Source organism: Astatotilapia calliptera, chromosome 13, assembly GCF_964374335.1.
Source record: "Astatotilapia calliptera chromosome 13, fAstCal68.1, whole genome shotgun sequence".
Classification (NCBI taxonomy): Eukaryota; Metazoa; Chordata; class Actinopteri; order Cichliformes; family Cichlidae; genus Astatotilapia; species Astatotilapia calliptera.
Window position 1 is genome coordinate 16,504,495 of NC_137434.1, and position 12,870 is coordinate 16,517,364.

At 40.7% G+C, this 12,870-nt stretch overlaps 1 protein-coding gene across 5 annotated transcripts in view; it reads left to right on the top strand.

The window, feature by feature from the left end:
• Nucleotides 1–12,870, top strand: part of marchf8 (membrane-associated ring finger (C3HC4) 8) — a 91,761-nt gene that overhangs the window by 58,942 nt on the left and 19,949 nt on the right. For all 5 annotated transcript variants that reach the window (XM_080288201.1, XM_026190772.2, XM_080288203.1 and 2 more), the window contains one exon: nucleotides 6,804–6,854. In XM_080288201.1, the coding sequence (XP_080144327.1) occupies nucleotides 6,804–6,854 (51 nt within the window). The remainder of the gene's footprint in view (nucleotides 1–6,803; nucleotides 6,855–12,870) is intronic.

Consider the following 12,870-nt stretch of genomic DNA (forward strand, 5'->3'; position numbering starts at 1 on the left):
TTTGGAGACAGACTCAAATGGGCTTTAAAGTAACTGCAGTTTGGGGCAAATCAATAGGTTTCCAGTTGGTTGTAGGTATTGTTTGTTTGCTGCAGAGGGGGGAACACACAGCATGCACAGGGAAAAGTCAAAGCTATGGCTTGCAGCGCTGTGGTTGTTTAAGCTTTCAGAGGCGTAGCTGAGTTGTGGGTCATTCAGCTGTGGTGATTAACGAATGATACATCTTCTATTGAATCGAAGAGTTCAGCAGCCTGCAGAGGTCGTGTAGAGTTGTAATGAATTTACAGAGAATGAACGAGAGAGGAAGAAAAAAAACGCCACACATGCACACACACACGTACATCTGTCCATTAATTTTGCTGATTTAATTCCTTCGACAGTCACCTTATTACCACTGTCTGATAGCAATCATTCATTTGCCTCCTCTGCTTCTTACTTTTTATGTCTTTTCCTCCTCCTCCCCCCTCATCTTGTTACAATGTCAGCAATTTGTAGCAGGAGATGATAAAGAGGTACTACAACTCTTTATTGTTACGTTGGCAAAAAGAAAGCTGCTTTATTTGCACAGGGCAGAGAGAGCTAACCCTTCTTTGTTTGAGATGTTTTGTATTTACAAGTCATTTTTGAACAAAGGTGGGTTTTTTTTGACTGGGCCCATTTCTCAAGGTGACTATTAAAATGCCCCACATCCATTTTTACTCTTCCCAATTATCCTTCAACTGACACCCTAATGAAGGTGTTTATTCCCCCCTCCCTGAAAACCCCCCATTGTGATTCTGTTGTTGAACCTGATCATTTGTCATTATAGTCGTCTTTGTTGTTCTGTTTTTGTCTCTAAGGAAGTTGAAAGCGTTGAAAGCTGGAAATGATTAAACTATTCCAGGCAGGAGATGTTGCTGGTAATGATGATGAACGGTTTATTTTGCTCTGATAATAGAAGTTGAATGACTTACTGTGAGTAAGCAACACCAGTGTTTCCTTTTTCTGAAGAAAGACGTAAAATAAATTCTAGTGCCTTTGCCAAACGTGAGCCGTCATTACTATCGTGCTTTCCATGGATCAGAGATGCAGCATGTCCAGGCATGTCCTCTGTGAACCGTTGAAAGAATCTTAAGTGGGTGAAGTCAAACGTTTGAGAGGGCAACAACAAATAATACACACAGACTGAGAAGAGTGAATTGTACTTTCACATTGATTTGCAGTGAAAAAGTGTTAATCATCCTAAATAAAAGAAGCAGCATTTTTTCAGCACTTAAAAAAGTACCTTCTTTTATTTATTTATTTTCGAAGTATTTTAAAATGTGCAAAAGTGTGGGATGGCAAACTTGACAAGCAGCTCTCACTGGTGACCTCGTGTGTTAAACCCTGCTTCATGTCGATACTGAGACTGATGCAGCTGCTGGTTCAGGCAAAGAGCAGATGGTGCTTTAAACAGTCCTGCTGACTGTAAGTCTCAGGTTAGTATTCTGAGAAGCTGTTGACCTCAAACACAAGACCTATCTTTATTCTGGTGCGACAATGGCGAGAAATGATGCGGAAAGCGGACGGAAGCAGCTGTTAGCAAGATTAACTTCTCTAAAACAGCATTTCAGTAGAAAATCAGACATTTACTGGAGGGCTGTTTGGACAGTTTTGCTCTTACCACTATCCGTCCTCCAACAGCACACGATTCAAAGCTTTTTACATTTATTCCATCCACATTTAATTACTCTCTGGTTGTGCATCAGTAATGAAAGTTTGGGTTAAACAAGACATTAAAAGGCATCATCTTGAATTTGGAAAAACTGGGATAGATGCTTGAAAATGAGTTAGCTGCAGGCTCTCAAAAACTGACTTTTGTAAAAACTGGCTGCAAGTTGTTGCTGATGTTTCTAATCGACAATTTGGTTCATTTCTAGGTTTTAAGTATAGATCGCAATTTCAGTTTCAAAACCTGTAATGTGATTAACGAGGCTAAATGTTTCATATTACGTTTGTTTGCCCTACTAAAAAATAGAGGTATATAATGATGATCTAAACAAATTGTTGATGAGTGATTTTTTTTTTTTTTTTTTTTTTTATTGGTGGAAAACTGAACAAAGAAACAATCTTTGACAAGTTCAAATGGCTTCTGGTGATGAAAGGAACTTGGAGAGAGTCTGGGTTAAATTCACAAGTCTTATCATCTTGAGATTCTTCCATAAAAGTGAGCTGAGCCCTTCTCTCTGTGGGCTAAGAACAGACCCTTGAAAAACACAGTGATCCCCCCGAATATGACCTCTCCTCCTCTGTACTCTCTTAAGCTTCTTCTATTACAAGCCAGAGTCTTCAGAGTCCAGTATGAAAGTTGTGTTATCAAAGACTGGAGCTGCTAACAGACCCACAGAGGAGGTGGAGAAGGACAGGCACAGTGGACTGTGAAACCTGAGCTCTCCTTTATCAGAATTATGCATGAGCTTAGAGAAGCAGACCCTTTATAGTCTACAGACGTGGCAGTGAAGGTGACTCGCAGACCTTGTACTGTAGGAAAGACAGTTAGGCAGTGCGGGGTTTCAACTGTAACCTGTGCTTAAACGAGACGACAAATGAAGATGTATTTCCCGTCTCTTCTTTTGTCATCTGTATTCAGCTTGTCTGCTCTAATCACTGCTGTCTATAAAAGCCATGAGTCCATTTGTGGCCTTGTTATTTCCAGAACCCCTCAGTCTGGGGATGTGCTCTTGTTATCGCTTTCTCCTGCTTTTTTTTAACCAAGAAGGAAGGATTAAGGGCAAGGATCATCAATTTGTTCTTTTAGTCTGCTGTTCCCTTTATCCCTCGCTGTCATCTCCTGGAAGGAAAAAATGAATTTTTATGCTCCTCGACTATTTGACAATTGATTTGCTGAACAAATTGCGCCCATTGAGAGCTGTATTTGCCATTTTGTGCCATTGTGTTGAATGCACTGAAGAAGTAATGACATGGAAATGGGGAGGAACTGCTTCACCTTAATCCACTAGCACAGCAAGAGACCATCTTGGTTCTTCATGCATTTAGATCTGCAAAAGTACATTTTTGTAATTAGATGTTTTTTCATTTTTCACCATGTTTTCATGTAATCGCTGCACTTTTTGTTGTGTGTCAAGTGCTTCAAGTTATGTGGCAATATAAAACAGGAAGTGCATCATACTGGAGGAGTTCCCATTTAAACTTGAGATAAAAGCATTTTGAGATTGGAGATAATCACCGCAACTTTGACGCTTGAGTCAACAAACAATGACACGAGATGTCAACGCTGCCTCCTCTTCAGTTGCGTTCACTGCTGCTGCAGCACTTTGCTCCACAAAAGACCACAAGACAGTAGGACAATACTTTAAAGGTCAGGAATTTTTACACCTGCATATGAGTGCATTGTCCAAACTCTACTAGTTAAGAGATTTTAATCACATAGTTTTAGCTAAGAAACGATATCCAAGTTGCCACATAAACATGGAAAATACGGGAGAAGGAAAGGAAGGTCTGCGTTAGGTGGTGGGTGTGTTGCAAGTATCCTTCGTGTTTTATCTTATGTTTACATGAACGGAAATATAAGGAGGCGGGGAGATGCAGCAAGTGATTGAGACTCGGGACATACAACGGTCCTCAGTCACTATGGCAACTAGTCACAGCTAGGACACGTCAAGCACTTAAGTAATTAGAAACTGTAACATATTGTAGAGTCTGTTAGTGGTGCGGTGTGGGTGTAGGCTTGTTTTGGCAAAAAATGGTGGAGATAACACTTCGGCTGCTGATACTTATTAGCAAAATAAAAGTTCCCAGTGTTTATATCTCCAAAAACAAATACTGCTTTTCTGTGTGTAGGAAAATGGGAAGGCACTCCCAAAAGGCCCTGGGGCCTAAATACACTCAAAAATACACCATGTTCTTTAACCTCCTAAGACCCGAACTCTTCCACAGCATGCATTTTTAATTTCTCTTTGATATTTGGGCTGATTGGGGCCCGATGAATGTAAAAACAAATAATTTTTTACCTTATTTTTGTTTTTAAGAAAAATGAGAGCTACATATGAAGACATTCGTTTAAAATGTTGATAGAACAGTAGCAGTATAATGTCCTCGTAAGTGGATATCAGGCCCATGTAGAGCAAAATTGAGTATTTTAGTCTAAATAACCCAAAATGTGATGTCCACATATGTGGACGCCAGGTCCTATGAGGTTAAATTAGTGGGAGAAAAATCCACCAAATGAATAGTAAAAATTAAATTTTAGGTGTAGCGCTTTTCTCTTGTCACTCTAATTTTAAGGGTCCCCTGACTGATGCTACCTTGCTGTTTAATGCCTTAAACAGCAAGAAAGTGGTTGTTGTAAATTATTTGATGTGATTACTTTCTGGCTTTTTTTTTCTTTGGATCTCCCTCTCTCTCAAAGAAAATCCTCCAAACTTAACTTTTGTTCTTAAAACAAACTCTTAAAGAATTGAACAAGAGTGCTACTGAGAAGAAAATCGACTTGAAACAAGTAGAAATTTTTTCACTTAAGCAAACATAAGCACAAAACATACTTGGTAAGAAGGTGAATAAAGCAGTATTAAATGTCAGGGATGATTGGTACTCACAGGAGAGTGAGTGGATTGTCAGCTAACCGCAGATATGGTGGTTTGATTCATGTTGTCTCCACATGCCGAAGTGTCTTTGAGCGAATCCGAATCCTATAAATAGATTAATGAGAAAAGCTCTCTGAAGTCATCTGTAAAGCAACACATTTTAAAATGTGTTCTATAAGTGCAGGAGAGTTAAGAGTTAACAGTTTATCTAATTAACTCATTGACACATTACATTTTGGTCACGTTGCACTAATCACCACTGGGGATCGGCTTGTTTAAGGGTCTCTGAGCGCACAATGTGTGGTCTACAGCGTGCAGGAAGAGGAGGCAGAATTCAGCGGGGGCTAATATAGCCAATTTTTACGCCTCAACAGTTTAATCGGGCCGTACTTTCATGTCTTCATAAATTTGAAAAACTCTCCCCACAGAGCTGGTTTCTCTTTGCAAAGATTTGTTTGTGTCCAACTCATACACAGCCCTGTCAGACCTGGTGTGAACTTGGATGTTATGTAACTATGATTGATTACTCATTAAGGAACCATGCCCAGCCTTAATAACAGCACTGAATGCAGCACAGCGCCCCAGCGGCTGTTTGTCTCGGTCTCTGATGCAAGCCGAGAACACTTAGTGCGACTCGAGGATCATTATAAAACTTGACTATGCTGAACGCTGGAAATATTTGCCTGTTTTTGCTCGCTGGGTAATGATACAAATATTGTGACTGAATTTGATTTGGAGTTTGGATGGGTGCGTTATACAATCGGCTTGTCCTCCTTTTGTCTTGTGCCAGAGAAACTAGATTTACCAACTTAAAATGCCAAACAGCACATGCTTGCAGGCCCTTGAGATACTAAGAAATGTAGTGCATTACACTGAGAAGGACCAAGAATCGGGCCTATTTGAGCCTTCCGTATTTGAGTTTTTTCATTTATTTTATCATACATTTGGGGGGGGGGGTTATTTTCAAGACGCCCTAGCAGCAGCATGCCTGTAGAAACGGTAGTGTTGTTCTGTTGGTCTGCTGCGTTCACCCAGATTGAACAACAGTCATGTTACAGAGCTTTTTGAAAATTTTCTTTATGTAGTCATCTGAAAAAACAAGTACACCCCATGATTCAGTGGCCTGTGCAACCACCTTTACCAATAATAATAATAACAATAATCTTCTGGCTTCTGGCTCACTGTTCTGTTCCATGTTGGTTCAGCTCCTTAAGATTTGCAGGTACAGCTCTCTCTCTTTAGAGCTCTCTTAAGGTCCCACCACAATATTTTAATGAGGTTGAGATCTGGACTTACTGGATCTGTGCAGCACTGCTTCTTTTATTTTTCAGTCGTGCTGTAGTAGATTTGCTGCTGCTTTCCTGTTTGACCCAAGTTTAGCTGCCGGACAGATGGCCTCACATTTGACTCTAGAATAGTTTGGTTTATAGAGAAGTTCATGGTGACCCAGGGGCCTTCCAGTCCCCAGGTCACATTCAACATGTTGCTATGATGTCTTTGGTCATGGTGCTGTGCATTACGCCTAAATATTTCTACTTTGGTTTTGGTTTTTGTCCAAAGGACATTGTTCCAGAAATCTTGTGGTTTGTTCAGGTGCAGTTTTGCAAACCTACACCATGCTGCTATGTTCTTTTTAGAGAGAAGAGGCTTTAAACATGCAAAACCTTCCAAACAAGTTATACTTTGATTTTTTTTCTTATTGTACTGTCATGAACATAACATTTAACATTTTGCTCTTTGGGATTTTTGCGATTTCTCTTAATGCTGTGTAGTCTGACAATTGGGAGAATTTGCTGGAATGTTCACTAGGAAACTTCTGAACTTCTGCACTTTTGGAGGAATTCAGAACTGATTATCACATGCAGTTAGTTAGCAGCACCTAGCTGCTACATACCCTCTTAATTCCTATGGAAGCAGTAATGATGGACTTAGCATTTCAGCCCTATGTATCCTTTGAAAACTTTTTAGTTAACAATATTCGGATACCTTCAGGTTTTATGCTGAACGACGTGCTTAGTACAAATTGTCAAAGGTTAGCATACTAAGCTAACCCAGTGAGCAGTGTAAATATTGCTAATGCTAACATTACCATGATAATGCTATCATTTCACATATTTCTGTCAGGCAGCTTTTCACTTTGTTGTCTGATTTTAGTATGCAGAGTGCATGCATGGACTGGATGGCATTTTTGTGTTTCTGAATGTTTTTCACTTACTGGAGCTGTCGTTCTATCTTTTACAGAATGAAAAGCCTCTGGGTCCTTCAGCAAGCCGGTCCAGCAATATATCAAAGGTGAGCAAAGCACATACAAATGAGAAAAATTTGAATAGAAGATGTACAGCCTGGGTCCATCACAGAGAAAAGGGAGCACACTTGTAGACAAGAAGATGACAGTGAGGTGAGCTGTATTTGAAGGTGGAGATTGACAGAGTAGGTAGACATGCACAGGAGTGTAAGCAGCTGATAGATGACCTGCCTCGTTCTCATCACATCGCCATAATCAGAGCCACCTTTCTGATCAACCTCTGAGACTTCTGTCTTTCTACGTTTTCTCTCTTTCCTTTTATGCTTCATGGCTCCCATAGGTAAAGCTACAGCCTGCATTGAAAATGTCTTTTTGTCCCCTCATGAGCCTCTTAGAGGATAAAACCTTTACTTGTGCTAATAGATGTCTGGGTCATTCTGTCACCATGGGAAGGCTCCAGCAATAACATTTGATCCATGAGCTGCTCGCTCTTTAAACATGAGCAAGATGAGAGGTATTGCACCCGAGAGACAAATGCACTGATCGTTTGCAGGATAACGATTATAGTAACAAAAATACAGTTTTTCTAAGGCAGTGTGCCACTCCATGTCTGCAGGGGAACAACTGGCTGACATTTACAAAAATATGCCCATTTGATGGCAAATAAATCTGTTATATGTGCCATACCTTGTAGACATTCAACATATCATGTGTAACTTGATATAAAATATATATTAATGCCACGTTTTTTTAGCAGTACAACAGACCATTGATAATCCGTGTAAAGGGAAATGTATTTTTACACCAAGAAGCCAATTTGCACCCTAGCCTTAGTTACAATGACTTCTTGCTCTCTAGTTAAATCCGGGAGGTCCAGACTTTATAGCGCGCTACAGTTGATTGTTATATCAGTGCAGCGGCAGTGAGTACAAAGTCTGTGAACGTTGTACCTAGAGTACGTGCAAACAAAACTTTTTGCAATCCTCAAAGCAAAAACTATAAAGTTATATAATCATATAATAATTTTGATCTGGGTGTTTTCATGTGTGATAAGTTTTTAATCTTCCCATGACTTTTCATAGCTTCTAAGTTACGATACTAAGACTGGCACCACTTTGCCTAGAAACAAGCAGTAAATGGGAAATGCACTTAATTACTCTAGGAGGACAGGGTTACACCACTCTCCTGTCTGCTCTTTAAATATGTCGCTCCAGCCAGCTGTTAGGAAACAACCTGAGTGGTGTTCATCTCATCTTACACTTGAGAAACAGGTTATTTCTTCAATGGAGTGTAATTATTTTATTCAGTGTCTGTGGAGAGAGAGCAGTGTCACTCGCGTTCTACACAAATCTCATTCATAAATGGAGGGGTGGATTTCATCAGGTTGCAGACGCAGTCCATTGTCATTGAATGTCCTATATAGATCCCCATTCCTCTGACAAATGTGTTTGTAATGAAATGATAGACATAAAGTCTGAATAAAGCTCTTAACTTTGACAGATTTAATTAATAATCACCGGTCTGTCTGGCAGCTGGTGCTTCCTACTCGCTCCTAAAGGGAAATGCATTTGACTGGCAGGTATTAAGTTGGTATAAATTGTTCTCTGGATGGAAAAGCCTGCTGGGAGTCTTCAGAGTTGGAGAGCGAGTCAGATTATGACTGTAAAGGTTGCCCGGTTGAGTCGGTGGACCGTTTTGAGAATCGCAGACAAAGAAATGGTGCAATAATCTTTTGACAGAGTGAGAAGATTTAGCAGTGGATTATTGTAGGTGGGTAATGTGTTTTCACTAAGACGGCATCTCCCTGAGACCACTTTCCCTAGAAGCTGCTTGAAGAGGATGATTTTATGCATATATGCAGTGTATTTACAAGTTTCCACGCTTTGCAGTTATGACAGCATGAGATGAAAGATGTTCATATTTGCAGCAGTGACTCGAATGTTCCTCTTTGCAGAAAAAATATCAAATGTAGGTCAAGTTAATTTATGTTTGTAAAGCTGAATCTTGGTGAAATGTACATCTGATAAGAGTCACCTTATTTACTGCTGAAGGGGTCTTTGTTTTGTTTTGGGGGTTTTTTGGGGGGGTCTTCACTGACACTTGATTGTTTTCATTCATTTGCACATGAGCTCCGGCCACATTCAGAATAAGGACGCCAAAACAAATGTTGAACGGCTTCGCGTGGCATGGATTCAAGCCGAATCGCATCAGCTCCAGTCAGACCAAATCAAAAATGAATGCGCTCGTATTCGATTGTTGACCTACTTAAAAGATTTCTCTCTGTATAAATAACCGCAGCATCGGCCTGAGAGGAATATTTCATAACATCCCCAGCTCGACACAGTCATACAGCCAGAATAATCCGAATGCTACAACATCTAAAGCATTCGTTCATTTTTTTAAAGCACCTGCTCTCGTTTTACACGGATAACCTGGCAGGGATGCGTTTGGCCTTTTTGGCTTTCCCAGTATTTATTTATTTATTTATTTATTTATTTATTTATTGCTGTTTTCTTTAATCGAACAGCTTTTCTGAAGATGACTCAGAAATAAATCTTATTTCTAGCTATCCTGTTGCTCCCCCTGGAATACCTGTCACAAGGAATACACACACCGGGAGAGAGAGATTTATACGATGACAGGAAAACAAGCAGCCAAATATGGCCGGGGGCTCATTTGTTTCATAAAGGTGATATTGCCTCCATCAGTGAACTTGTCATTGAGGGGCGCTGAGCTGTGTGGTCGTGGATATGAAGGTATACGCGTATCCACGACCATAAACTCATCATCTCACTTGTCCCCGGTGCTTGTTTGTTCATTGAGTCCTTTCTTCCATCAAGCCGAGCCTGAGAATCGTGAAAGAAAGGCAGTGTTGAGGGGAGATAATCAACATTTCTTTGTTAAATTTAACCATTATCGGTGATAAACTTGTCTGAAAAAACACGGGCTTTTCTGATGTAGGCTGAGGATTGCCTCCTGATTTGGCGTGAGTTGATTTTTCCACTCAGTGAGGTCAGGAGGCTTAGCTGTAGCCCTTTCTCTCTTTAGCACAGTGCCAGGGTGCTGTGTGATGCCTCCTACACTGTTTGGGAAGGAATTATAGTATTACAGTCCTCATAAAGACACAAAGCAGCGACTCACAGCTCAGTGGGCTGCCGCTTATAGTCGGCCAAACATCTGGTGGTGCTCTAGAATTCAAGCTGCTGCAGTTTTTGAGTTTTAGGCTCTGCAGCTGCAACATCCAACCTGAATCTGCACCTCTGATCACTAGAAGAGCCTCTCTGTTGGTCTGTTCAGCTTGGCAGACCACAAAGTCAAAACAAGGCACTGAGCCAAGCTACTATTTTGATAAAAATGAGCACATAGTTTTTGTGTTCAATCTGGCACATTACTTATTTCTGAGCGTTTCTGCTGAAGCAGGGCCTGGTCCCTGAAAAATGACTGAATGCTGTAAAATGACACCTGTGGAGGGTGGGCACAAATAATATAAACAGCAATGGAAATGAACTTTATCTGAGAGGCTGTCACAGAAGTGGCTCATGTTGTCTGCTGTTTAGATCTCCTGCTATCATAATTTCTATGATGGTTTAGTCTTCAGCTTTTTTTCTTTCTAGTTAACTGAATCTTGCTTGTTTTTGGTTTGGGTGTTTTTGGCCTGAAAAATAAATATAAATTAATGCAAAGACTGTTTGATGATGATAATTTATATCTGTTAGCTCTCAGGCTACGTACAGAGAAGGATTATAGGAACTCAACCAAAACAGAAGCTATGGAAATGCACTTGCATACAGTCCAAAAAACCAACAGCATGTCGAACGGCAGTGATGGAGGCATGCGTAGGTCGAATGCTCAAAGAGAATTTATCAGCGAGATGGGATATGCTTAAAAAAACATCCATCAAGATTTTAAAAAAAAAAACGCACAGATGAGAAGGAAAAAAACAACAGAAGTTTTCGTCTGACAGAAAGCCGATGCACAAACATGAAGCTGCATTACTAGTTGATCTACATATTTCCACACACTGTGTAGATGTCACGTTACATGTGCTTCACTGCCACAAACCACGTCAGGAAGCTTTAGTCTGCATGGAAAACCCGGCGCTCTTAGAGTTCCTTGTGCTTCAGAAGCTGGAACAAAAAAATGTTGAGCAGTTTTGTTTAAAAAACATGTTTACGTTGTCATCTAGACATGGCACGGTTGTGAAAACGTTTTGGCAGGTACTTTCACACAGCCACACTAAAGAAGTACACACTAAGGAGCCCAAAGTGCAGGTTTATTAGTCAAAAACATTATTTAGGGAAAATTGGTCTCAAAAGTCATTAGACAGCTGCGTTAGCAGAATTTATCAGTATTAGTTAGCATAATTATTTTGACATTTAGGTCACAATTATGGCTTGAAACAGAAGTATTTGACTTCTTAGTGTCATAAATTAAACTAGCATCGATGTGAGGTCTGCCTGATGGTCTAACGTGGAAACAAGAGTGCGACTGGTTGAGGTTCTTGGTTCAAGCTGTGTATGATGTCCTAGTCAGTCCAGCAAACCTCCATGTCTGCAGCAGGAGTGAGACACCTTCCAGTCCCCTTTGCTTTGGAAAGAACTCCTTCCTGGACACCTTGCCTTTGGAGATGGACACTATTGTTCATCATGACCACTAATAGTGTACCCCTAGCCCTCATGGGCCACCATTAGCCAAAGACCAAAGGGCTGGAGAGAAACCTCATCTACAGTTTGAAGTTTTATTTGGCCTCTTCAGCACTGCCAGTGACTGGCATGTGGTATTGAGCAGGCTGGAACTGGCAGAGAGGCCGTGTGCCGAGTACCAGAAGTGAGCCATCCTAAAGGCAAAGCTGCTGAAGGAGGTAGGATTTGCTCTGCAAAGCTTTTGCATTGCTGAGCATCGTCGGACAGGATTAGAGGAAGTCAATTAGATGAGCTACTGAAGCCTCAGAGAAAGAAACAAGGTGGCTTTGGATTAAGAAGGCAGATCCCTGGATAATTGCTACTGGGGTCTGATCAACCGGGACTGGGTTGCCGGGGAGATGGTGTCTGATGTTGACAGTAAACTCCTCATCATCCCAGGTTAGATCACTGAGGATGCTTCTGTTGCTCACTGCAGTAAATCTACTTTCAACTGGTACAGCATTAATACGGCACGAGATGATAACTGTGGTGTGAGTGAGTGGGTAGTTTCTCCTTCATCACAAGTCATTTATAGTAAACAAAGGCAGGGATGGTGATATTCAATTTAAAACGGAGTGTATTCTCTCGTTTTCAGAGCTTGGTGCTGCCACTTTGAAGCCATTTTTTTGCAAGCTCACATGAGGGCCCATTGAAACAGATGGATAGGCAAGATTTAAGATAGTCTCGAGTGCCAGAAAAATGATTGGCCAATCAAGTCCATCAGCTTTCCTGCTGCCTCCTGCATAACCTGCTGCTACCAAATCACCCTTATTAAAGCTCTAATGAGTTTGTAGCTTCTCAAAAAAATAAAAATAACACCAAATCTGACAGCATTAGATTTTAGGGAGGATTGCTTTGGCGTCATACTTTGGTGATTATTTAGTATGCGTGTGTATGATTAATGTAACTAGGCTACTCATCTCGTGTTTGAGGTTTCTTATATCTGATGGTGGTGGTTGGATACGCAAGCATTTGCGGCACAGCACAAACCCATCAGCGTATTCAGCTTTGTGGGTATCAGCGCACTGCATGTAATGACACATAAGTGCATTGTATATTGCTGGGATATAAATTGCACAGCTGGAGGCCCCACTTTATATTAGCAGCATGACCTTGCAACAGCCACGAAGAAGCGAGTGAGTGAGCCAGAGAAAACTATAGAAGTATAAACTGCGGTCGTTGTAGATGGATTAAAGAAGCTCTTGATTAAAAATGGATTTTATCAAATGTTTGCGCAGGGCTGCATGAGAACGTATCTCAGCTGTAATATTCATCAGTTTTATGATTAACCTCCACGAAGGTTATAAACAAAAGCCGAGGCCGAGTTAATCACCTGCTGGCTGCAGCTTCACGTATAACGCGCAGACCTTTTATAATTGTA